This window comes from Hippopotamus amphibius, chromosome 17, assembly GCF_030028045.1.
Source record: "Hippopotamus amphibius kiboko isolate mHipAmp2 chromosome 17, mHipAmp2.hap2, whole genome shotgun sequence".
Lineage (NCBI taxonomy): Eukaryota > Metazoa > Chordata > Mammalia > Artiodactyla > Hippopotamidae > Hippopotamus > Hippopotamus amphibius.
Genome location: NC_080202.1, coordinates 14,780,289 through 14,806,323, shown reverse-complemented (window position 1 = coordinate 14,806,323; position 26,035 = coordinate 14,780,289). Strand labels below are relative to the sequence as shown.

The window sequence follows — 26,035 nt, the reverse complement described above, 5'->3', positions numbered from 1 at the left end:
AGATATCCTGATACTTTTAAAAGAGGACCTTATCATACAACCTCAGGCTGGTGTCCGCATGCAAGGCCACATTGCTTAGGATGCATGTGAATTCCTTTTCTTTTTAAATTAATTCTATAATTATCAATAGCACAATCAGACTGCCGGACATTGCCATCTGTGATAGAATATTAAGATAAAGTTAACCCTAAAGATGACGAGTGATATTTAAATCATAATTGGTACAATATTCCCTGTTTTGTCAAATTTCTGAAATGAGATTTTGACATAAAAATTATAGCATTCTGTGTTGGTCAAAATAGTTCAATCATTATTCTTTTTGTGTATATGTACATAAATAGATTATCACATCACAATTTTTGTTGTTAAATACATTAACAGGTCAAATCTAAACACTGGATGTATGTTGCAAGTTGTATAAACCTGCTCTAGAATTTCTTAATTTCTTTTTAACATACAGAGAACCTCACAAAACAGAAGTGGCCTGGGGCCTCTCTCAACCCCTGAGTGGCCTGGGTTAGGCTATGGTCTGGGTGGGTGCTCTGGCCATGGGTGAATTGGTCAGGCATCTGTAGCACCCTGAGGGTCAGAGTGTCAACGTGGCCTAAGCCTGGCCAGGTTTGAGGCCATTGGTTTGATCGATTTCCTCCAGACCAGCTGACTTACACTCACTCCACTTTCAAGCTTTGCTTGGGGGGCCCCAGATACTCAACTGGTAACAGTTGTTGTTGAATTTGTTGTAACTTGCAAAAGCCAGTAGGACCCCAAAGCCAGGACCGAGAGAGAAGAAAATCTGAGCGGCTGCATCCACCCACACCTGCAACAGAGCAGAGGTAAGGGTTAGGGCTGAGACCCAGGCTGTCACTGGGCACCAGCAGGGCCAGCGCCCTTGTGCCTTCACGTGGCTGCATGTGGAGGCAAAAAACAGGCTCACAGGGCTCCTTCCCGGGATAACCACATACCAAGTGCAGACAATGTGACTTCTCTTCCTATCTTTTTGGCATAAACCAATGCAGTGGCCTCAACTGTACTTTTCATGCTTATATTTCTGGTTTAAAGCATCACTGCAGACTTGCCGCTGAACCCAAATTTCAGTTGTTCCTACTGTCCTATTCGGAGGACTAGCTTCAATTAGAAAAAAGACAGATAGGTGCACACTGCTTTCCTCATTATCTTACCCCTGTCTCCAGGAGTTTCTGCCAGTTGGGTTTCAAATAGAAGAGAACTCCCCTCCAGGCTCCGGGGAGGGTGGCCCCCCTTACCAGCAGGATTGAAAGGATGATGTAAGGGAAGGTGGCTGTCACCCAAACCACCTGTAAGGAAGGAAACATAGGTTATCACCACCTGAATGCTGGTGTCTTATTCCTGAAAACCTCCAAGAAAGGAGATCTAACTCTTTTTTTCCTGCAATTTTAGGAGGCAAGGTGGCAGAAAGATCACAGCCTTTAGAATCAGACGGGGATCCGATTCCCTGCTTGCTGGTACTACCACTAAACCCACTTCCCATCCATAAGATGGGGAAAATACCTAGCAGTAGACAATAAAGTAGCCAGTGTATACAAAGCACCAAACATGGTCCATGATGGCTTTTCAGTAAATTGTTGCCACTATTAGTTACGACACTACCAGTGTCATAATTCCATAAATTCCAGTGGGTTAAAGGAATTTTTAAAAAATCATACAATGGTTCTTGGGATTAACCCATTTCTAGAATTTTCTAACAGATTTGGTGAAGAGAGATTCAGAATGTGTTTGGTGTAAAGGAAACCACGTCCCCCTGTCTATGGCTGTCCAGGCCACTGAGTTCTGAGTTTGAGATCCTCTGGGGTCCCGGCCTGGATCAGCAGCTAGAGTCCTCTTCACCTTGCCAGATGTCTTGACCCCTTTCCAGATGCTAAAGTAGATAATAGTGAAGATCAGCATGATGCAGAGGGCAAGCTGCCAGCTGATGCCCCCCAGGTCCTGGAGCCCCTTCGACCGGTGGATCTGCAGGATGTGGCGCCTAAATGAACAAGAAAGAAAGGCCCATGATGTGGTCTGAACAGTTACCTGAGCATACTGTGTGTGGTACCTCTGGGAGGACGTCAAGAGGAAAAACGGGCACCGCACTGCAAGGGCCAAGTGGTCACCAAGGCTCAGGAAGAGATGGGTGGGGCTCTGCCCATCCTGAAGGAGAGAACAGGGCAATCAAGCCAATCGACCCTGGGAAGAGCGCTTGGCCTAAAGGCAGACCTCCGGTCTCTCCTTCCTGGGCTGGGACCCAACCAATGACTAACATGACTGGCTCCTGGGTGCATGAGGATTTGTATGTGTGGGCAGTGGGCCCCTTCCCCACCCCAAAACAGCTCCCTTTGGGCTGCCATTGCCTGAAATTCCAGCATTAAAGATAACTCCTGGACTTCCCAGGTGGCACAGTGGTTAGGAATCCACGTGCCAATGCAGGACATATGGGTTCCATCCCTGGTCCAGGAAGATTCCACATGCCGCGGAGCAACGAAGCCCATGTGCCACAACTACTGAGCCTGTGGCTACAACTGCTGAAACACGTGTGCCTAGAGCCCGTGCTCTGCAGCAAGAGAAGCCACTACAATGAGAAACCTGAGCACTGCAGTGAAGAGCTGCCCCCACTCTCCACGACTAGAGAAAGCCCGCGCGCAACAATGAAAACCCAACGCAGCCAACAAAGGGAGGGAGGGAGGGAGGAAGGAAGGAAGGAAACTACCTACTCCAGGCATCTTCTTCCGAAGGGTAGATACCATGTATTAAGTGAATACATGGAACCAGAAACTCCTGAGTAGTTTCAAACTATTGAAGTAGTCGGAAGCTTTGCTTCCATGACAGCTGGCTGAGAGGAGGGCCCAAGAAGGGCAGTTTTGATGGAGGGGAATAATTTTGGAATGTGAAGATAGGGACTGGCCTGGGCACAACAGAAAAGAGGGGGACAGCACAGATGCCCAGACTGTGGAGCATTCACGGTAGTCTCCCAACTCCCTCACTCACATTTACCCCCCTTTCCCAATAGCTTCATCTCTCAGAAATCCATCAGCCAAGAGGCAAAGAGCCCTTGACTCCCACCTCCCTCCTAAGAAGCCAAAGCCCGGGGGTGTGGCCTGCCCCTAACAGGCCACCCCCTCACTTACATGCACTTACGTGTAAAATTCTTCTGCAGGGGATGTTGAGTGGAGCATCCAGGTGATGTTGTCCTCAGAGAAGTAGTTGGTGCAATTGCCAGTGTTCCAGGGGTTCTTACAGCTGGTCCAAGGCAGCTGGTCCGTGAAAGAGGAGATGAGGTAGTAGAGTGCCCAGGCCATGATGGTGTTGTAGTAGGAGGCGATGTAAAAGGCAATGATGCAGATGGCGTAACCGATCCCTGGGAGAGAGGGTGAGAGAGGCCAAGTTTCAAGGGCAGCCCAGCAGTTAAGAAGAGCATGGGAGGCACTGCAGCCCAGGTGATGGGGTAAAAGGTGGGGCTACCATTCATTTCATCCCCCAAAGACCGTGGGAGATGGTGGAAAAGTGGCAATGTGGTATATTCATTATTTGTATTTTCAAGGTTACACGTTTTAGAAAATGTGTGTGCATGCTATTAATGCTTTTTCTATTTAGTTTACTTTTTTTTCTTTTTAAATTTTATTTATTTATTTATTATTTTGGGGGGGGACACCAAGTTCAATCATCTGTTTTTATACACATATCCCCATATTCCCTCCATCCCTCGACTCCCCCCCCACCCTCCCTCGAGTCCCCCCCCCCGCCCCCGTCCTCCCCATCCCAGTCCTCTAAGGCATCTTCCATCCTCGAGTTGAAGTCCCTTTGTTATATAACAACTTCCTACTGGCTATCTATTTTACAGTTGGTAGTATATATGTGTCTATGCTACTCTCTCGCTTCGTCTCAGCTTCCCCTTCACCCCCCGCGCCCTCCCAAACCTCGAGTTCTCCAGTCCATTCTCTGCATCTGCTTCCTTATTCTTGTCACTGAGTTCATCAGTACCATTTTTAGATTCCATGTATGTGAGTTAGCATACAATATTTGTCTTTCTCTTTCTGACTTACTTCACTCTGTATGACAGACTCTAAGTCTATCCACCTCATGACATATAGCTCCATCTCATCCCTTTTGATAGCTGAGTAATATTCCATTGTATATATATGCCACATCTTCTTTATCCATTCATTTATTGATGGGCATAGTTTACTTTTAATTGCCATTTATTCTATTTTGCTTTAACAATCTCATACTGCTTGAGCAGTCAAAACCTCAATTACTCAAGTTATCTCCCAGGGATACCTAAGACCTAACTGATTGCAGAAGAAGGCCCCCAGTTCCCACCCACAGATAGAAATCATCACTTCCTTGGAGGAACCACTCACCCACCCAAGCCTTTCTGTTACCTTTGAAAATTGGGCAGATTTTCCTCCATATCGAAATGCATCCATTTCGGTGGTACTGGCCCAGCACGAGCTCCATGTAGAAGAGCGGGATCCCCCCGAAAATGGCCATGATCGTGTAGGGGAGGAGGAATGCCCCTGAGGCAGATGAAAGACCATTTCACTCCCTGCCCATGTCTGTTCCAGGACAGCCCGACCAATCTGGACACACAGAGCTATGCTCCAGTCATGAAGCCACCCTGTCCTGAGTGACCCCACACAGTGCTCCCCTGGTCTTAGTGCTTTGCCAAAAGTAGTAGGAGACAGAGCTCCACAGTGAAGTGAGGTTTGGGAGAAGGCAGAGAGCACATGGAAAGGAAGCTGGGTATGGGAGTCAACAGAACAGGCACTGGGACCAGTTTCACTTCTAACTGCCTGGAGGACCCTTCTCTGTGGGCCTCTATTTCCTCCACTAGAAAATGATGGGGTTGAGGAGAACTGAGGTCCCCAAACCCAACCATGCATCATGATCACTGTTACACTTAAAAACATACACCCACCCTAACCTCCTAAAGCAGAAGCTTCAGAATCTGGGTATGAGTATAACCCAGATTTTTTTAAACTCCCCAAGTGATTCTGATGCAACCAGTACATGGACCAACATTTGGGACCCTTGGAACAGATCTCCTGTGACAACCTCCACAGCAGCTGCAACAGTCTACAAGTCACTGAATTAGTATCTTTGTTCATCTGTATCCCTGGCTCCAGACACTTGATTATTGATGTTTGGTTATATTTCCATGATTCCACGGAGCCAGAATTCTCCCTCTTGAACCAGATTTGCAGGTGTGGCTGAAATTTGCAGGTAGTTTGCTACAGAACAAGAAAGCACAGAACTGCTGCATCACTGGAGACGCTGGTGTCTCCTGGCTCTCGTGGCTGAGACAGAATTTGGAAACACCACGCTGGGGATTGCTCACCTGCAACCTGAGTTTCAGCCCAAAGGGTGGGCCGGCTGTGACTTTTCCCTCCCATAAAGTGTCCTGAACCTAGAAATCTGAAATCTGTGCACTCAGAAAGGTTTCATCTAACTTACAATCACACTGGGTAAATCTGGCTTGAGAATAATAACCACGTTGTGTCCTCACAGTGGCATTTGTCCAAAGGCTTTGCTTGATTGGCTTTACAGTAGGGAATGAGTGTAGGGGAGACATCACCAGTGACCCAGCCCCTTATATAATGCTTAGGCTAAAGGCGGGTCCCCCCCAAGCTGGAGACAACATGATTCCAACTTCTGCTCCTCCCAGGCCGGAGCACTGGGCTTCCCAGGCCCCCCTGGAACAGCCTTTGCAGCTGAATGGACCCAGGTCCTTAAAAGATGCAGCAGATCCAAGCAACTCCGTGTCAGGTCGTGGAGGAAATGTGGGGGACACAAACGAATTATCCCACAAACCTCATTTTAGTTGCCCTCCTAAATCTGTTGCCAAAGCTTCTGTCAAAATAATTACTGACTGATCTGACTCCCATTTCTGGTCATTTTCCTATTCTGATAGCAAATCCATTGTCAAAACAGAGGCCCCATATCTACCTACTCTTTCACCCTTGCTCTGCTCTCTGGGGCTCCCATATCCATGCCTACAGTCAGCTACTATTTTTGATAATCTACCAATAAACTGCTCTGGAGGCATTAGAGGTAGTAGGAGAAACAAGAAACTGTCTCTGGACTCAAAAATCCAATAGTCTTGTAGGAGCTATAAGGCATGTCCATATATGGTTTGGGGTTGGCATTAACGTGGCTGGATTAAGCTACGGATCACACCCAGATTATAACTTAAGACTCTGGACCTGAGCTGACGCCTTGTCTGACCTCACACAGATCCAAAGGCTCAGGAGGATCTGGGACCCTGGAGCCACCTACCGATTTTTCCTTTCACAGATCTAACCTCTCTGGACTCTTCTGAACAGAACTGGCCAGCAGGAGTGAAAGAACTCAGCACAGGGCTGATGCTCACTCTCCCTCACGTCTCACTTGGTAGAGAGCAGGGCTTGTATAATGCAGGGACGAGAAGGGGGCTCTTCCACAGACGAAGCACTAATGATGCTAAAAATCTGGTGAGGTCAAGTTTGGGAGAGCTCTCATTCAACTTCATGACCCAGAGAGCCGCAGACGTGCTGACTTAAAGTTTTGGCTTCCTGGAGAGTTGTCTTTTAGACTAGCTTAAAAGTCTAAGCAATCATGTTCCCAGATTCATATCAGTTAAACAAGACCACAAAGACATGATATATCCCCTGGCCTCCTATGAGGATCTACAGACTACCCCCAGGTCACAGCCTCTGCTCACGGCCCATGATACTAACCCCCTCCATTCTGGTAACAGATGTAGGGAAAGCGCCAGACATTGCCCAGGTCCACGGCGTAGCCAACGACAGAGAGAAGGAAATCCACCTTCTTGCCCCATGTCTCCCGTTCTCCTGGATGAACCTCAGCCACTAGGGTAGTGGTGGCAGCCGGGATGGAGCGCTGCGTGTCATCTCCTGCACCGGGGTTCGGAACCGCTGAGTAACCATTAGAGATTTGGCCAGACTCCACCTTATCCCCAGAAGCAGGGACACCCTTCTGTAGAACACCGTTTTCTTGACAATCTTCTGCATCCTTATATGCTGACAGCTCCTTCTGGGAATTTAAGGGTGTGGTCTCCATCCTGTTGGCTAGTAGATGCTGCTGAGGCCCATGTGCCAAGGACTGGCCTAAGTTCTTGTGCGTGGATTTCCTCAGCACTTTATATCAGTGGGGTTGAGAACTCTGTTGGAAAGGCACACAGAGGAAGAAGAACAGACTTAGGCATTTTATTTGTTTTTGGTAACTCATCATAAATCTTGAACTACATTAGTTAATGGGATTACAAAGGCATCTATTAACAGTGAGACATGAGAGTCTATAACCTATTTGCTACATGAGAGTCAATAAAATCAGCTACATTTTCAACCTATGTGAGCTATCAAATCACAACCAAGTAATTTGGGAAAGAAAAAACAAAACCGTAAGACAAACAAAAGTAGACAGCAAATAACCGAGGTTTTGCATAGGCTCTATAAAGAACAAAGTATTGACCTCAATTTGAGGGACTGGAATTCCACCCTGGAGTTTACCAGTGACTCAGAAGAACATAAGAGGCCCCACTTCAAGGAAATTTTGCAGAGCACTTAACTTTGTCTTGGATGCTGTGCTGGGAAAAGATAACCAAGAAGCAGTTTCTGGCTGCAAATAGGTAAGGACAGTCCTCTCCATCATTTAAGCTGAACACTCAAAGTATATTTTATATAAACTATAGGTGTGGCTTAAAAAGGAAAAGAGCATAGGAGAGAGGTGAAAAGGCCACCCTTTGTGAAGCACCCCTAGCTCCTTAGCTGCAGACTTTTTCACGCTTCTTGGAGCCCAGCTCTTAGAAACCTTGGGGCAGATTCTAGCTGCCTCCAGCTGTGTATAGCCCATCTGTGCCTCGCCTTTCAGCGTTCCCATCATGCCTCTGCAAGTCCCACTGAGCCTTAAATGGCACTGCTGCTCACCATTCATTCTTCTTGCCACTCCCCAGCAACTCCTGAGGCTAATCCACTTGTAATTCTGCAACACTGGGCAGGCGGGGTCACCTCTCATCCACGCCGGAAGAGCCAGAGGGAAGAACTTGCAGGTTACAGATGCCGGCGAGACTGCTGTCTCTGTCCCCACATGCCTCGGGGCTGCCGTACTTTCATGTCACTGCCGTGGGCCAGAATGCAGGGAAGTCAGCTCAGCTCTCTGAGACGTCAAACATGGGGTAGAAATCCGAGCCCTTTGGGACTTTAAACCTATGACCTGTTATAAAGTAGTAAGGAGCCAGGACCTTCCAGCTAGCTTCACTCTTCTGGGATTGAACTTTTCAAACTTGAAACAGTTTGGAATGGAAACATGTTTCTGTTTCGCTCACATCACATTATACCTTTCTAGGAAAAGATGTCCAGGGATGACTGCTACCGCGATCCATAACGGCAAAGATCTGATACAAATCCTCCAAACCCAACAGTCAGAGGCTGGCTAGGAACTGGAAGCTCATAAAAATGGCAGTGTATGTCTCCTACCCTGGTGGGGCTTTTGGTGACTACAACCTAACTATCCACAATGGGACAGGTGGAGACAAAAACATAGTAAGTGAAAAATTAGAACACAAAGTCACAGATTCACACTGATGGCTATGCACATACATATTGGCAAGGATTCGTAATGAATACAGGGGATGCAGGTAATTAGAGTTTCATGTTTACTGGGTAGTCTCTTCCTGTAAAGTAGAAACTAAAAATTTTAAGGGGATTGATTGATGCCAAAAATACTCCAGCAACGAGGTAAAGCAGCTCTATATAGCGAGGGTGTGTGTGTGTGTAATGGGGTGGGGTAGGTGTCCTGGGTTCTACCCTATCTAACTGGCCCCTATCCCCCATCCTATCCTGGGCTCAAGGAGGAAAATGTGATCCGTAGAAGGATATGAATATCTGACAAAGAGTGATCTAGATAAAAACCCATTCTGCTTATCTTTATGCTGCTGTCCAGCCTTCCCTGCCCCCACCCTTTCCCTGGGGCCTTGACTAGACTTGATGGCCTTTTTAAATAACCATACATCCTCTCATTCACCATAAGGAACCATTTACCAGCCTAAGAGATTTTTACTTTAAGTTCTTTTTTTTTTTGAGAGAGATGTTGAGATGTCAATATATTTAAATACACAGCCAAATTAAACCTGAACTTGGCAGTCTCTGCTTGTGTTGTTTGAAGAAGACCTCTGTACTTCCCTCTAGCCTATATCAACGGCATGTTTTCCACATTAAACACTAAAGAACTTGCAGACCAGATGGCAGAGATAGAGCTTTACCACGTGCCGATGGTCAGATGGCACCCAGCTGACAAGATCCTGCCTGTGATGGAGGCCCCCCTTCCCTGGCCTTTCTTCACCTTCAAAATGTTACCCCAAATTTTCCATAGGAACATCTTCCTATCTCTAATATTGTAACTTTCCTCTCATTTAAATTGACGCTCAAAGAGCAACTGTATCACCCAACCTTTCTCTGGCATGTCCACCACGGCCTCTAGAAGGGAAACATCGCCCAGTTCCGAAGAATACGTTGGCGGAATTAACGTTTAGCCATACAGTGGCTCCGTCACCCTCCTGCTTGTTGTAAGAGTCGTGTGGTTTGTTCTAGATTTCATTTACTTCCTCCCTTGGGGCACTCTGCAGGAAGCTGGAAAATGTGTGTGGGCTGGTGAGCTTCGGTGAGGCAATGTATGTTCTTTAAGGTTCTCAGGGGTTCTGCCCTCAAGGTACCTGATCTTGATTTCTTGGCAACTGTTATGAGCAACCTAGAAGAATAATACACCAGACTAGTTTTGCTGAGCATTACAAAGGGTCTTGTTTCCTGAAATATCCCTCAACATTAAAATATATATCTATATCTCAATAGCTGAAATGGCCAAGTCGTAAGAAAACCTGTTCAGAGGGTCCTTTAGCCCAATCATGACTTCAGGTTGCCTCTCCACGGAGGCTGGTCTCTCTCCATCCAGCTCTGCTTTTGGGGGTTCTCTTTGGGTTCCCACCCCAATCACAGAACCCAGGGTGCAAATAGACAAGGTACAGCCACATGAAGCCACCAAACAGGCAGGAGAGGCACATCTCCTTGTCTTCAAATCATTCCTCTGCCTTTTAGAAGAAAACTCCTCCCAAAGACTAATCTGTCAGGCAGGAGCAGATGGCCGGGCCTGGGTCCCCTTCTGCCTGCGGGATGCTGCCTGTGGATCCGGACTCCTTTCCCATTTTCCTGATTCTACAGAGCACTGGCCAGCTTTTCCCACTGAGACCAGCAGATAGCAGCAGTTGAGAGTGAGCTGGCCCAGGAATATAGGAGGAAGAGAGGTTAAGGTTGGTTTCTGAGAATGCTCTCTTGAAAGCTTTTTTTTTTTTTTTTAAGCTCTTTATTGGAATATAATTGCTTCACACTGTTGTGCCAGTTTTTGCTGTACCACAAAGTGAATCAACTGTATTTATACACATATCCCCACATCCCCTCCCTCCCGTGACTCCCTCCCACCCTCCCTATCCCAGCCCTCTAAGGCATCACCCATCATTGAGTTGATCTCCCCGTGTTATGCAGCAGCTTCCCACGAGCCATCTATTTTACATTTGGTAGTGTATATGTCAATGCTACTCTCACTTCGTCCCAGCTTCCCCTTCGCGCCACCCCCCCACCCCGCTCCCCGCCACCAGGTCCTCAAGTCCGTTCTCTACATCTGCATCTTTATCCTTGCCCTGTCACTGGGTTCATCAGTACCATTTTTTTAGATTCCATATATATGAGTTAGCACACGGTATTTGTTTTTCTCTTTCTGGCTTACTTCACTCTGTAATGAGACTCTAGGTCCGTCCACCTCACTACAAAGCTTTCTTCTTTAAAAGGTATTTTTATTCTGCTGGGTAGAGAGAGTACAAATGATGTCAGTATTACAGCTGTGTCCTCTTCCAGGCAGACTTGAGTTTCTCCGTGGCCAGAAACAGCCCCACAAGCCTTCCGGTGCACCTTGAATGTGTGCCATTTTCCGGCGCTGAGCAGGTGACAGGCTGTGGGTGGGGCCTCTCATGTCACCCAGCTCCATGGTGGGACGGCAGCCTGACACGCAGGAGCCTCACCCCCCACGGGTCCGCACAGGAGGGGCTGCATGGTGGTGCAGTTGACAGAATGCCAGTCAACCTTCTGCTCACACTCCTGCTTCCTCTCAGCCCAGGCAGTGGGCTAACTCACTCTGCCTCCCCTCCTAGTAAAAGGGATTGTTTCTATTTAAACTTCGCCTGATCAAATCTCCATTCCTGTTTCCACAAACTCGGTCTCTGTAGCCAGGGGAACCAGTATCTGAACAAGCATGTAATTACAGTTATTAGTCATGAAACCACCCAGCCCTTTGGAAATGCCCGTGACCCTCAGCACATTCTAAGCAGAAACACTATAGAAATTTTGTACCTTGACTTCACATGTCCAGATCAAAGTGAGTTCATTCCTCAGGACACTCAATTTCCAGTTTCAAAGAAACAAACACAAAAACAAAACGAAACAAAAAAAATCCCAAACCGGCATGAATTATGGGTTTACCCCTGAGATAAGATTAATTATAGGTCATATACCCAAGTGGCAATTTGCACTCTCTATTCAGAGGGAGTCTAAAGTTCCCAAGACACCAAGGATGATAGGAGTTACGGAGCCCTGGTGCCTGTAACGCGGTAAACACTGAACCTGGCCCTCTGCCACAGATCACTAATTCAGCAGTTACATATTGTCTGCCTACTATGTGCTAGGCTCTTGCAGACAAGGCAGGCCCAGTGCTGCCTTTATGGAGCTCATGGTACAGGTCCAAAATCTGACTGGTAGGAAAACACCAGCATGCAGAACGAGGGAGAGGCTGGTGCTGCTTCTAAGTACTGCCACACAGGCTGTTGTAAACCAAGATTTCCGCTGACTTGGTGCAGCATGTTTGGATACCTTGCATTTTTGGCTTCAAAGTTGCCTTTCAGTTTGTTTGTTTTCGTTTTTTTGTTTTATTTATTTTGGCTGCATTGTGTCTTTGTTGCTGTGCACGGGCTTTCTCTAGTTGTGGCGAGTGGGGGCTACGCTTCATTGCTGTGTGCCCGCTTCTCATTGCAGTGGCTTCTCTTGTTGTGTAGCACAGGCTCCAGATGCACGGGCTTCAGTCGTTGCGGCACGTGGGCTCAGCAGTTGTGGCTCGCAGTCTCTAGAGCGCAGGCTCAGTAGTTGCGGTGTATGGGCTTAGTTGCTCTGCAGCATGTGGGATCTTCCTGGAGCAGGGCTCGAACCCGTGTCCCCTGCACTGGCAGGCGGATTCTTAACCACTGCGGCACCTGGGAAGCCCTGCCTTTTGCTGCTATTGCACAGCTTCTGTCACCGGACACTTGATTTTTACTGCTTCTGGCTCATGTCTCCACAGTGCAGGACAGTGGTTTGCATTTGTTGAAGGGACTGTTGGGTTCTCTGGGTCATAAGCCACGGGGACTCCGGGCTTGCCTTTCAAGCAAAATAGAGAGACTGCTCGATCTGAATGGACAGAGTGGAGAAAATCTCCTTGTTTTTCACGGGTAAGGGGTAGAAATGAACTCCGCTATCACAGCCATCTACTTATCCAAAGAGTGCCTTGTATGAGACAGTTTAATTTTCTGGAGAGGAATTAAATAGGCTATAATCCTCAGGGCCATTTGGGCCAGCTACTATGAAAAAGGAAAAGGGTCTCTATCTAGAACCTTCCCTGGGGGAGGATAGCTTCGAGCTTCTTTCCACACAGAGTGAAATTTAGAGGATTAGCCATTTGTGCTGGGGTGGAGGTCACTCCAGAGGCTGGGCACAAGTGCAATGGATTCTGTATTTTGACTTTAATAAAAAGAACTGGATCTGGCATACATAGGCATAAACAGCCCTCCTGTAGTGAACACAAATGGGAAAGCCTAGGCTAACCACCTTCCTGAGACATCATTTAACAGTCCCTGTGTGTCCACAACCCATGGCTCTCCTGTCACGCAGATCTGCACCGGAATCCCAGGCCTATCACTTACTGGCTGTGTGACTTTGGGCACGTTGCTTAACCACTCTGAGCTTCCCTATCCTCATGTGTAAAAGCAGACCATTAAAATTCCTGCTTCCTAAAGGCTGTTGTGAGCATTAAGGTACAACAAACACTTAACTCCGTGTCTAGCACATGGAAAGCATCAATACATGACAGTGAGCTGACAGCCACTCTGCCACCACATATATGCAGCTCATTCTGCTTTTCTACTTCTCACCCCAGACAGGGAAACAGGGGCCCACAAGGCTAAGTGATTTGCAGCCCACAGCACAAGTGGGCCACTTGAGCCAGAAGCTACAGCCTCCATCCCCTTCCATGGGCCCTCACTGGTTCTTTTTCGTCTCAATCAGTGGCTTGGAGTCACTGGGAAACTTGTAAACAGCAGATTCCTGGGCTACTCTCTCAGAGACTCTAATACAGAAATCCATGTGGATGCTTCATTGTTAAGAAGTACCCCAGGTTATTAGGGGCAGGTGGGCCACTGAGCATGCCCAGTGCATCCCCACCCTGCTCCTTTGCTCCCTCTAATCATCCTGCATCCTCCAGGCCTGGCTTAAGTTTCTATCCACTCCCTCCACGCAGCTTTCTCTTACCACCCCAGCCCAAGATGATCTCTCTCTACTCATGGCCATTCCTCACTGATCATTGAGTGTCATTAGTTATCCTTTTATGTCTAGTTGCTTTGCATTCCCCTGGAAGCAAGGGCCATGGCTTCTACCTTCTGTACTCACATACTTGCCGGCTGGTGTGTGCACTGCACTGCTCCCAGCGCAGACAGTCTATTTCGGGTTTCCTGGGCTCAGGGCCCAGGGCACCACAGCTGCCATGCTGGCAGGTATGAGCCTCAGGTGAGGCTCTGCTCTTTATTCCCGGGTCCCATTCTCAAGGGGCTGCCCCTCCTCAGTTCTCACGCGTCAGGAAGATCTGCTGTGCATCTCGGGGGCGGAGGGAGGACTGTCACAACGATAATTTTCATGAACTCTGGATTGGAAAAGACTGACAAGCCTACGAAGAGCCCAGGTTGTGATTTCAGACTCTGAAACAAGTACCAGCAGGCATGCCCATCAAAGGTCTGTGTTCCAAACATTCGTTTGTAAATTGCTTGTTTGGAACTTGCACCCACAGGAAGAAATGTTGTAAATGGTGGTTAACCTCCTAAGCTGGTTTACAAAATCCTAGTTTAACCAGAAAATACTAAAACATCTAATAAAATGCAAGCTGTAGAATGCAGCATTGTTTAAGTACTACAAAAGCAGGTGGGAGGTGACAATTAAACTGATTAGAAGTTATTTATTTAACATTCTTTCTGGTTCCTGAGGAAAACTAAATTTAAGGAGAGGATAAGGAGGGAGAGAGGCTGGTGAGTAGAATTGTGGGAGGTGCCTTTAGAAGTTGAGGACACAGATCCCTCATTACATGTAACTACACAACTCACCACTTTTTGCAGAAAACAAAACTGCTTTCACTCTGGGGCTGTAATTTGTTTCAACATGGACAAGGCCAGGAAAGAGACTTGGGAAACTCGAAGAGGTGATGTGTTAGATTAAGCAGAAGTAGGAGTGTCACACTTTCTAAGTACTCTTTTATGGTTTTATTGTTGTTATAATGAAGTTTATGCAATAAATAGAAATCAATATTTTTAAAAATATGGGAGCATTTCCAAACACAGATTTTTCTTTTCCTTAATACAGGAAAAGTCTTAATTACTGAGACTGCTTTTGTGTGAAACGGACAGGATTAGACCCTCAAAGGAAGCCAAGAGAGGGAGAGATGGGAGAGAGAGAAAACCAATCCCGGGCAGAGGGTGTTATGAAATAAGGGCTGATTTACCTGTGGCAGCTGGTAGAAGAGGGAAGGGGAGAAGAAAGGGATTTGAAGTGGAATTAAATATGACGTGAGTGGAGACCAGAGGAAGGGGGCACCAGGCCCATCTCTCTGGGTGGGGCAGGGAGGGGGGAGAACTAAGTGAGGGGAGACACAGGGTCCAGCAGCAGAGTGGAGAGGGGAGGACAGGGGCCACCTCTGCAGCCACAAGCTGTTTGTGATGTGGGTAATGTTGCTCGAAGGTGCCTATGCTCTTAGGTCAGGTTCTGAACTGTCTTTACAGTGTGTCACACACACAGTTCAGGAACACTCATGAAAAATCAGTTCATCGTTACACAGAACTTATCTAGTTCTCAGATGCACTGAGATGAGGGCAAGAGGTAGTTTCCCATCCCTAGGAGTTGATGGTCTCAAAAAGTAACCCTCTGAGCTAAAACGGACGTCACTGAGATAGTGGGGGAAATTTGAATATGGGCTGGATAGTCTATAAAAATATTTTTTCAATGTTAAGTTTTCCAAATATGATCATAATGGGGTGAAGTATTTGGATGTCTAAATTCTGACAGGTTCAACAACAAAGTTATACATACATATATAGTATATTACTTCCTTAATTATATATTTTATATAATGTATCAAATTATATATGTTACATATGTAAAAATTAGATTTGTGTCTAGAGAGAAAATGCAGGCACAAATGTGGGAAAATGTTAACAATTGGTGAATCTAGGTGAAGCTCTACTGGACCATTTCACCAACTTTTCAGTTGAAATATTAAAAAATAAAAAATTGGGGGGAGAAAAATAACTCTAGCCTTCAGACGAGCTGGGAAACCTCCAGTCAGTCAAACCTCCCTGCTGCCTGGAATAGCATATCTCCTCTCTCTTCCCTCCCCTTTCCTTCCTGCCCCAGCGCCTTTCCTCTGAAACAAGGGAAAGAGCCAGCTAACTCCATTAGTGTTTAAAACAACACACCCAGCGGAGAGAAAAAACAGACGTGTAGGAGACTCAAGTTCGAGGCCTGGCCGGGTCCTCAGGGCCCTGGGCGACCTTGAACAAGCCCCAGAGGACTCGGAGCAGCTCCCCAGCAAGGCCCCTTCCAGCATTGCCCTCCCCTAATTCTAGGGAATCCCTAAGTTAGAGGGGAAAAAATCAGTTTATTTTCATGCAGCAGCCCTGTAGCAAAGGAAATACAACATTCTTTTTCCTTGAAAGTGCCCAGAAAGACCACACAACAACAGGAGAAGGCAAAGACGTACTGACTGGCTCCCTCCCACCAAGCCCACCTACCTGCCTCCAGCTCTGGATTCACCCAGGGCACACCAGTGGCTCTCCCAGATCTGCCACTGGCCTTGTCACACCCCCCACCTCTTCCCTTCCTACCTCAAATGATGACACAAAGACCTGGACCTCAGGATCCCAGGAGACCTTCTCCACACCACTTGCCACTTGTCAGTGCCTGGGAATCCTGGCCATCAAGCTGGCCTTGGGACACCACCTCTATGTCGCCACGTCGCTGGGGTTCATCTCTCACTCTGCAGTGCAGGGGTTTCAGAGCTTAATGGAAAGCTATGCCAGCTTTTAGAAAGCCTATGGCTTTAATACCCACTGTCAAGTGCCCTTGGTCCAGGGTTGGGGTGGCAGCAAGGGAGCTGCTTGTCAAGATCCAGGGGAGCCAAAGGAAAGAAGAAAATAAGCGGCCAGACTGCCTGCACAGGGCTTATCTCCACTCATTTTGTCACCCCATTAGACACAGGGCTGGGAAAACACTCGTTTTACAAAGATGTTGCTGACGTTCAGTAAATGAAACTTCATCTTCCCAGGCGCTGACAGCTGACAAAGGTCAGGCAAGAGGGAGTGCCCCTGCACGGAGACTTTACTCAGAGATCATTTCTCCCTGTGGGCCCAGGTCAGTTTGATGAGCTCTGCCTAGAAATGGGGGCGGGGGTTGTGCTGGCTGATGGTGGGTCTCGTGTCCACCCTAGCAAAGCAGGTCACCCTCTGACTAGGAGAAGTCATGTACGTCAGGGTTCTTCAAAATGCTGTTTCATCTATTTTCCACCTGGGTCTATTTTCCATCTTTCCCTCCTAGAAAGATGATAGATTTCTTTCCTTAGGGTACTATTTTGCCTGGTTAAGCCTAGAAATGGGATTCCCCACAGGAGCAGGTGAGCCGGGATCACTTGCCCGAGGAACAGAGAAAAGGGGCTCTTTATCAGGCTTTGACTCCACTCCCAAGCCTGTCCTGTGGAACACCAGCAACCTCAGGGGAGTGCAGCCCACTGGCAACAGCTCAGTGACGGCAAAGAAAACCAGCCCAGGCCAAATCTGTACCACCTGGAAGCTGTTTCTCCTGCCCCACACCTTGGGCAGGTTGCAAAGGCGATTCGAGGAGTTGGGGAACTCAGGCCCCTGTTGGCTGGACAGAGTTGAGGTGCAGGACTGACCTCGTGCATGTCAGTGTGCAAAGCCTCTGGCTTAGAGTGAAAGCGGGGGTCCCCAGAGGACCCTAATCTGACGGAAACATCTGGGTAAAGAGTCCCGGCCCTCAGGCATTTTGCACCATCATTTCAACTCTTGTTTGCTTAAAGCAGAGAGGCTAGGGTCGCAGTCACAGAGTGAGTGGGGGGGACTGGAGGGGACACGGACATCACGTTATGCACGGCCCCCCACCCCTCGCTTAGAGCTAAGGACCTCGAGACCCAGAGGAGCTGATCTGTGACAGGGAGTAATTAAGGTCTGAGGTACCTTCTGAAACGGACAGAAATGTGACTGCATAATTTTCCCTTTGGCCATCCAGGCATCTTTATTTAAAAAGTCAAGTCATGGCCATATCCTGTTGATTCATCAAGCCAAATTAAAATTAAACTTCTTCAGGCAGCCCTGCCTTTGTTCTCCCAAATTATACCATTCGAGGAGTAAGGAGAAGAACTGCCATTTGCTGGCTTACTGTCAGGAAGGCCCTGTGCTCCTCTCTGGCGGGGGACACCCAGGATGTTTTTGCAAGCCCACCGTAAGAGACAACACTCCCCAGCCAAGCACCCCCATTCCTCAGTCACCTCACCCACCTGTGACTCTTTGACATGCCGCTCCGAGTTTCATCAAAATGCTCCGACAACTCTAAAAATTCCCCAAAGAGGAATTTCTGAGGTTTTGCTCATTCCATTAAAACTTCAATGTTATTCTGTCCCCACCCCCTCCCCGAGTATAGATCTTTTTAAACAAGGAGACAAAGAAATGGGTTTGAATATCTTGTGCTGGTGTCACATCTCTGAAATGTCCTAGATGGATCGATCACCCGAGTGTTGAGGGGACTTTTGATTGATGGTGAAGCAGATTCAACCTGCTCTTATTCAGGTTCAGTGTGGAAAAAAAAAAAAGAGGAAAACCCGTGCCCAAGACAGCTTGCACCAACCCCATAAGAACCTGACTCCCATCCATGCTAGAAGCAACCACACACACCCAACCCCACCAGTCTGCAGTAGGAAAACTTGAATCTGTGAGCACCAATGGCTTCACACAAAAGCGAGTTACCAGTAACCAGAGTCAAAGCTGTTTCCCTCCACTCCCAAACACCCACGTGCCACTGCGCCCCTCCATTTCATTAAACACAAATCCCAATGTTTCTTTCTTAGACATTTTCCCTTTGTAACTGAAGGCAAAACACATTAAATATTTGATCTCGCCTTACTATGATGAGAGCTAGCAGCTCATAAATAATCCATTGACCTGATTCATTTTTCTGGACAAAATTGATCATAAAAACACAGACACACAAACCTTTGTAATGTCGACTCTTAGAAATCCCACCCCTCTGAAATTCTTTAGAACCCCAACTGAAAAAAAAATTCATTATGCAGACGACCCAGGGCAAAAAGAAACCTGCTTCTTAGTGTTCCTTAGCTCCAGAGAGCCTTTTCAAAAACATATTTGAAGGTACACATTTTTTCAAGCCACCGACGGTTACACACTTCAACCACGTAAAACAGCTCCCTGGAGTTTTGAGTTTCACATAAATTCTGAATGACTGAGCGTGCATCGTCTCTGCCGGGGAAAACCACCCGAGCGCACGGAGACTCGTCCCACTTAAATGTCATTCAGAGATTTCTCTAGATACTTGGGCATCTGCGGCCACCAGGACTCTCCCCGCAGAGCTGCCTGCACACAGCCCCTGCACGCGATGGCGGTCAGTAAAGCGCAAAGAGAAGCCATGGGTTGAAAGTAAAGCAACTTTTCCCCCCTCCCGAACGCAGGACCGCCCTGAAAGGCCTTCCCGGGCTACAGGGCCACCCGGGCCGCCGGGGCCGAGGGAGCGCTCCCAGCCGGTCGCCCGCCCGCGTCCCCTGGTCCCCTGGTCCCCGCGGCCGGCTCCGTGCGCGCCCGCCCTGCCCAGAGCGCGGCGCCCACAGCACAGGCCCCCGCGCCGGTGCCCGCAGGGGCCCCGCGGAATGAAGTTCCGGAGAGAAGTGGGCGTTAGAAGCTGGGAGGAGAGCGGACCCACCTGCCGGGAGTCCGTGGAGGCTGGTCCGCGGCTTCGGAGGCGGGCGACCCTTGCGCCCTCGAGGCACCGAGGCGCCGCTGCCTGTGCCGGTGCCGGTGCCGGCGCCCGCGCGGCCGTATTTGTACTCTCGGCCCCTCACATGGTCTGATCTCTAGATATCCGCCGCCAAAGAGCTCTTTAAGAATTTTTGCGTCACTTTGAGCCGCAGAAACTTTACGTTTCCCCGCGGCCGCGGCCTGCGCTCCTCCTGGGGAAGGGGAGGGATGCGGGATGCGGGATGGGCACGCTCACCGGGACGGGGCTGCTGGGGGTAGGAGTGGAGGGGGAGCCGCGGCCGGGGGAGGTGAAGGACCCCCCCCCCCCACACACACACACACTCACACACGCACGCACGCACACACTCGCTCCCCGGGAGGGCCAGCGTGCCGGGAAGGTAGGGAGCCGGGGCGGTGAGGGGCGGGCAGCAGGCCGAGCGGAGCCAAGAATCCTAATCCTTGTGCTCGTTCACCTGGCAGGGAAGGAGCTGCTCCACAACCCACAGGTGTAGTTCCTCCCCCAGCAAATAGCTCTCAAAATTTGATTTAGGTTTCGGCTCGATGTGGCGTCCTCAGAGCGATCCCCCTTGACCACGGACACCTCCCATCACCCGCATCCCGAATCCTGCCCTATTTTCCTTCCTGGGATTTAGCCCCTGACTCATCGTCCGGCTTTACCGCTGGGACGTGAGCTCAGACGAAAGGGACCTTGTTTAATTTCCTCGCCATCCCCGGTGCCTCCAATAGAGCCCAGCCTAGCGGCCCACGGCACATATTTATTTGCAGGTGGAATGAATGAATGAAGAATTCTTTCCCATTTTGTTAACCAGCCACAGTTCCAAGCAGTATCAGAACAGAGGGTGCGGGTGGTGATCTGGAAAACGTGTACTTGCCTGTGGTGTTGGGCGAGTGGGTGAATTGTTAACAATATTTTATCTGAAGAGGGTCAACAAGGAGCCTGTTGAGTTGAACCGTGTGTATATAATGCTCTGCTGATTTTTTTTAAACAAGTTTAAAAATGAACTTAATGTTCTCGTATAATTTTTTCAGTAACATTATTTTTTACATTTGAAAAGAACAGAGGCAGTACGTGCTCTGGGATGTCCCAGAGGCTGAGATAGGAGGGTGAGGGCCGACCCACCTACTTCTCCCCAGAGGAGACCGGGGTCCCAGCCAAGTAGAAGGCAGAAAGGAAACAGCAATTACAAGTTTGCAGCCCGCCTGTATTTGACTGAACTGGAAGCAGAAAGCTGAGCTGGCACCCAGCTGAGTTGCGCTGGAGTCTGGAGAGACTGAGTTGGAACATCTCTGTCCCTGGTCGAGGGCGGCACCCCAACCTGGGAGGAATCAGTGTGAGGTTTTGGTGCCACCTAGATGTCAGCGTGGTGATTGCAAGGAGAGCGGGGCGGGCTCCAGAGAGCACCGGGCGGCGGCTCTGGTGAGCTGGCTGGCGATTCCCTGGCAAGCTTGGGCATTTCATCCTGCTGCCAAATTCCAAATCCCGGGGTGGCAGGGCCCGCATAGGCAGCTCCTCCCTTCAGATGAACACAGTGTGTGAGCACCGTGTGAACAGGGGCTACACAAGTGTAAGGTGTGGTTCTGAGGAGAGGACTGGGAGACAGTGGGTGACTCTAGCCCTTAGCTAAGGCTCTTGTCTCTCCACCCAGTTTGTCCTCCACGTTGAGTCAACGTGAATTTTTTTCTTTTTAATGATTTTTTTTTCTTTAAGAACTTTTATTGAGATACAATTGACATACAATAAACTACATATATTTAAAGTGTACAATTTGATCTTTTTTTCTTATTAGTAATGTATATATGGCAATCCCAATCTCCCAATTCATCCCCCACCCCCCCACCCCTGCTTTCCCCAGTTGGTGTCCATATGTTTGTTCTCTACATCTGTGTCTCTATTTCTGCCTTGCAAACTGGTTGATTTGTACCAATTTTCTATATTCTGCATATATGTGTTAATATATGATGTATGTTTTTCTCTTTCTGGCTCATTTCACTCTGTATGACAGTCTCTAGGTCCATCCATGTCTCTACAAATGTCCCAATTTTGTTCCTTTTTACGGCCGAGTAATATTCCACTGTATATATGTACCACATCTTCTTTATCCATTCATCTGTTGATGGACATTTATGTTGCTTCGATGTCCTGGCTGTTGTAAACAGTGCTGCAATGAACATTGGGTGCATGTGTCTTTTTGAATTATGGTTTTCTCTGGGTATATGCCCAGTAGTGGGATTTCTGGGTCATATGGTAGTTCTATTCTTAGTTTTTCAAGGAACCTCCATACTGTTCTCCATAGTGGCTATCTCAATTTACATTCCTGCCAACAGTGCAAGAGAGTTCCCTTTTCTCCACACCCTCTCCAGCATTTACTGTTTGTAGATTTTCTGATGATGCCCATTTTAACCAGTGTGAGGTGATACTTCAATTTTTTGCTTTTTAAAGATTTTTTTATTTGATGTGGGCCATTTTTAAATCTTTATTGAATTTGTTACAATAGTGCTTCTATTTTATGTTTTGGTTTTTTTGGCCGTAAGGCATGTGGGATCTTAGATCCCCAATCAGGGATCGAACCCGCACCCCCTGCATTGGAAGGCAAAGCTTTAACCACTGGACCACCAGGGAAGTCCCTCAGTGTGACTTTTGAACACCATTCCACAGCCTCACGAACCGGTTGACCACTCCTGGCTTTCTTTGGAGACCCTAATACCCATTCCAGCCACTCCGGCTCCTCTTAGAACTGCTTTCTTGGGTGTGGTGCTGGCCTAGAAAGTGGGACTCCCATGGACCTGGGTTAAATCCCAGCTCTGACCCTGCACTGTCTTTATGGGTTTGTTCCCACCCAAGGTAAATTCCTTAATCTCAGCCGGTATGGTTTTGGCTCCCTTGTCTGTAAAATAAGGATCACAAGGATGGTGGCGGCAGCCCAGCTGCAGAGAGGGAAGGGGCTGGCGTGTGCAATGACATCAGTGCCCTCACTGCCCGAGGAAGACCCCACCCACCCTCTCTTCTCAGCCTTGGACCCCCCCGGGCCCGTCTTCTCCCCACTTGCTCCCTGGCTGAGGGGCGCTATCAGAAAAAGACGTTGGGATTACACAGACTGGATCTTTCCCTTGTTCCTCACTGCCTCCCTGGCACAGTCCATACAAAATTGTGGCGGACAGTCCATCCTCTCTCTGCAAGTGTGCTTTCTCTTCTTCTCGTCCCTATGGGTGTCATCCCACAGAGACAAAATGGCCTCAGCTGCCCCACCTTCACCTCAACAGATCCAGCCTCTCTCCACCCTAAAGTGAAGCCTTCCCCATCTTGCTCCGCATGCTCGTTGACACAACTGCCCCGTCTTTCTCCAGCATCCGGACTCCCTCCCTCCGGAGCTCCTCGGTTTCGGCACCTTATTCCTACTGCCCGTGGGGCTCCACTCTCCCTTCCTCGTCTCCCGATTGGGGTGAGTGGACAGATATCATCCACGGCCCAAGACAAGGCAGCCCTGCACCCTTCCCAGCTGTCCACCTCCATCGAAGCTCCAGGCCAGGCCCCGGGGAGGACTCACCCTCTGCCCTTTGGGGTCAGGAAGAGGGGCTGTGCTGAGCATGGAAGGCAGTCAGAAGCCTTGAGCAGAAGAGGCGTGAGGAAAGCAGTGTTTTGGGGAGGAGGGGAGTGGGGTAGAGGAGACAGACTGGTTCCTTAGATGGTGAGTGCAGGTGTGAAGCAGGTATGAAGCAGGTGGGAGGCAGGTGGGAGGCAGGTGGGAGGCGGGCGGGCGGCAGGTGGGAGGCGGGCGGGCACTGTTGCCCACAGGGAAGAGATGGGAGTCAGCAACCGGAAGCAAAACCTGTGGGGCCCGGTGGCTGGTGTCTGGGGAAAGCGGAGCACCTGTCAGTGATGTTGTGAACCGGGGTGACTGGGATCATGGTTCAGCAGTAATTTCTCTTTGTTCCACTAGCTCTAGATCAGAAATAGCGGAGCCTTTGGCCTGCTATGAGGCTGCAGGATAAACACGATCTTGCTTTGAGAGGTAAAGAGCACATTTAAATATTTCCATCCTCTCTCTAGCTCTCATTCCTTCACCACACACAGACACTGCCACCAAAAAGACCCACTTTCTGTGTGTCTCAAGACCCAGCAACTGTTCTGTGGAGCCAGGCTGGGACACACCGTGTAAATCACAATAATGGAGGACGAGGCCCACCCCTTCTTGTGGGCTCTTTGTCAAGGTTCCCAGTCCTTAGAGCATCTCCTAGCAGCGCCGCCTGGTTTCTCCTGGGACGTGGCATCGCTTTGGTGACTGGGTCCACGGTCAACCATGCGAGGGGTACCGCACCTCCAGGCCAGGACTTGCTGCCACTGTGAGCCCTGGCTCGTCCCCACAGAGGCCTATGCAGGAGCCCCCCATGGGAGGCTATATCTCTGATCCAGATGAAGCAAGGCCAAGGGGAGGGGAGGGAAAGCCGCTTCGGGAGTGCCAGCAGCGGGACGTGCAGGGGCTGTGGAAGAGGAACGCCCCGAGGAAGGCAGAAAACATTTGGAAGTAGGTGACTTGCGTCTTTGGTCACCTTTTCCTGGCCGCCCCCCCCCTTTCCTTATGAGCCTACTGCCTTTCCTAAACAAACCCTGTTCCCCCAGATTGTACAGGTATTGTGACTTCCCTTGTGCTCTTTCGATGATGTCTTTGAGCCAAGGTTTTTGGTTTTTACTTCTTTCCTGTAAGATTCCCTCCCCTAACTACAAACACCTTCGCTAGGGCCACGTTCTGGAGGGCAGCTGTTTTTACACCTTCCACCTTGGCAGAGAAGTCAAAGCTGGGAGAAGCACAGAGTACCAGGGCGGGCCCCCCAGCCCTGGGCACACGCAGACCTGTGAGAGCCCTTAGATCTCTCCTGAACGCCCACCTCCTCCACCAGGCTCTGAGCTCCCAAGGGAAGTGCCTCCGCCTCTCTCCACATCTCAACACCCAGCACACAGCAGGCCCTATAAACAAGTATTGGCAGTGAACGACTAGGGAAATGCCTTCTACTCTTAGCAGACTTAAAGTGCCGTCAGAACCAGCGCCCTCAGGGCTGGTGAGTAAATCATGGCCTGACAATAGAGAACCACCCAGCAGCGACAGGAGTGAGGCAGTTTTCTCTGTGTGTTGGAATCACTCTAAGTATGTAGAAGAAACTGGGAATCGTAAGTGCCTTGGAGGGAAAGGACATTAGGGGTAGAAGGGAACTCTGCTTTTTTTCACTATATTCCCTTCTGTACTACTTAAATATTTGCCATATGTAGGTAATATTTTTTTTAATCTCTACTCATAACTTTTAAGTATTGGTATATACCTTATGGAATGAATACAGTATTACAAAATGAAATACCATAAAGTGAGGTAACAGAGCAAACCAAAGGGTTTTGCCTGGTTTAGTACATTTATTTATTTATTTATTTATTTATTTTTTATGATTTCACTTGCATGTGTAATTTATTTTATTTTATTTTTTAAAGCTCTTTATTGGAATATAATTGTTTTCTGTAGGTAATATTTTTATAAAACTTTTTCAGAAAAGCAACATTTTAAAAAATGTATAAAAGTTTAAAGAAAGGAAGAAAGGAGAAAAGAGAGGGGAAAGAAAGAACACAGGAGGACGTTCTAGGGGCCCCAAGCTTATAGCAAAGCAGCGGAGAAACCTGGAGGATTCTCAGGCAGCTCCATTTCGTTCCACACAGACATGTTTCCTTCTCAAATGTGGCCAAATTACTCAGCACTGTAATTTTGTTGCTGTTGTTTCTTAGGAAGAAGGCAAATATTTTCTCTGATTTACTAACAAGGATGCTGTGAACCAAAAGGCAACATCCAGGGCTTTGCTCAGGATCTGATCAAGAGGGACAGGATTATTTTTAGAACCCAAATCCTCTGCCTCCAGCCCCTGAAGTCCCTCCCCCTGCCGTCCTACTCCCAGCTTTCTTGGCCTGCTCAAGATTACAAAACACTCACCCTCTCTTTAGCTCTTTTTCCCCTCCCGGAACTTCAAGATAACTTAGGCCTCTGCATATAGGGAGGTTTTCCCTTAGTCTCTTCTTGGAAAACTGATCCCTCTCATCCTTGATGTCTGTGGTCACTGTGGTTAGAAGTTAGTTTAAAACCAGTCACTTTTCATTCTCCAACTTCAAGCCCTTTCCTAACTATTATGATATTTACTGGAAAACTTCACTCAGACAAGTCATCTGTTTTTGCAGCAGGCTCATGTGTATACATCTTATTTTCCCAACTAAACAATAAACTTCTGGAGAGTAGGGAATGGTTTTAACCTCTGGAGGGCCTTGCACAATGATGGACACATTGGAGAAGCTCTGTGAGAACCAGTTATTACGAACGGCTCCCATCTATGAGCATCTATCTCCCTGACACATCATCCGCATCCCCTTTTGTCCTTTTCCTACCACAGGAGTAATAGGCAGTCTTTTCAACCATTTGACTATATTTTGCAGTACGTGTTTTAAAAATAAATTATAGTTTTTCTCCTTTTCAAGCTGTGAGTTTTCCTATCTAACACATTTCGAAATGCTTTTCAATAAAGATGGTATGGAGATTTGAGGGTCAGAGAGCCCGGCTTACACGGCTCCAAGCAGCTCAGCCATCCCGTCTTCCTGAACGCAAAGTCGCTGGG

General features: G+C 48.3%; 1 protein-coding gene across 4 annotated transcripts in view; it reads right to left on the bottom strand.

The window, feature by feature from the left end:
* Window positions 1-19,748, bottom strand: part of SLC6A4 (solute carrier family 6 member 4) — a 34,127-nt gene extending 14,379 nt beyond the window's left edge. The window contains exons 1-8 of one of the 4 annotated variants that reach the window (XM_057714968.1): window positions 19,341-19,575; window positions 7,938-8,127; window positions 6,729-7,173; window positions 4,395-4,529; window positions 3,151-3,370; window positions 1,864-2,002; window positions 1,179-1,313; window positions 714-817 (exon numbers count right to left, since the gene is read on the bottom strand). In XM_057714968.1, coding sequence (XP_057570951.1) covers window positions 714-817; window positions 1,179-1,313; window positions 1,864-2,002; window positions 3,151-3,370; window positions 4,395-4,529; window positions 6,729-7,071 — 1,076 coding nt within the window. In that variant the 5' untranslated portion in view covers window positions 7,072-7,173; window positions 7,938-8,127; window positions 19,341-19,575. Of the gene's footprint in view, window positions 1-713; window positions 818-1,178; window positions 1,314-1,863; window positions 2,003-3,150; window positions 3,371-4,394; window positions 4,530-6,728; window positions 7,174-7,937; window positions 8,128-19,340 lie in introns of all 4 variants that reach the window. The other 3 variants (XM_057714969.1, XM_057714970.1, XM_057714971.1) reach the window with 3 other exon arrangements.
* Between the last annotated feature and the right edge of the window lie 6,287 nt (window positions 19,749-26,035).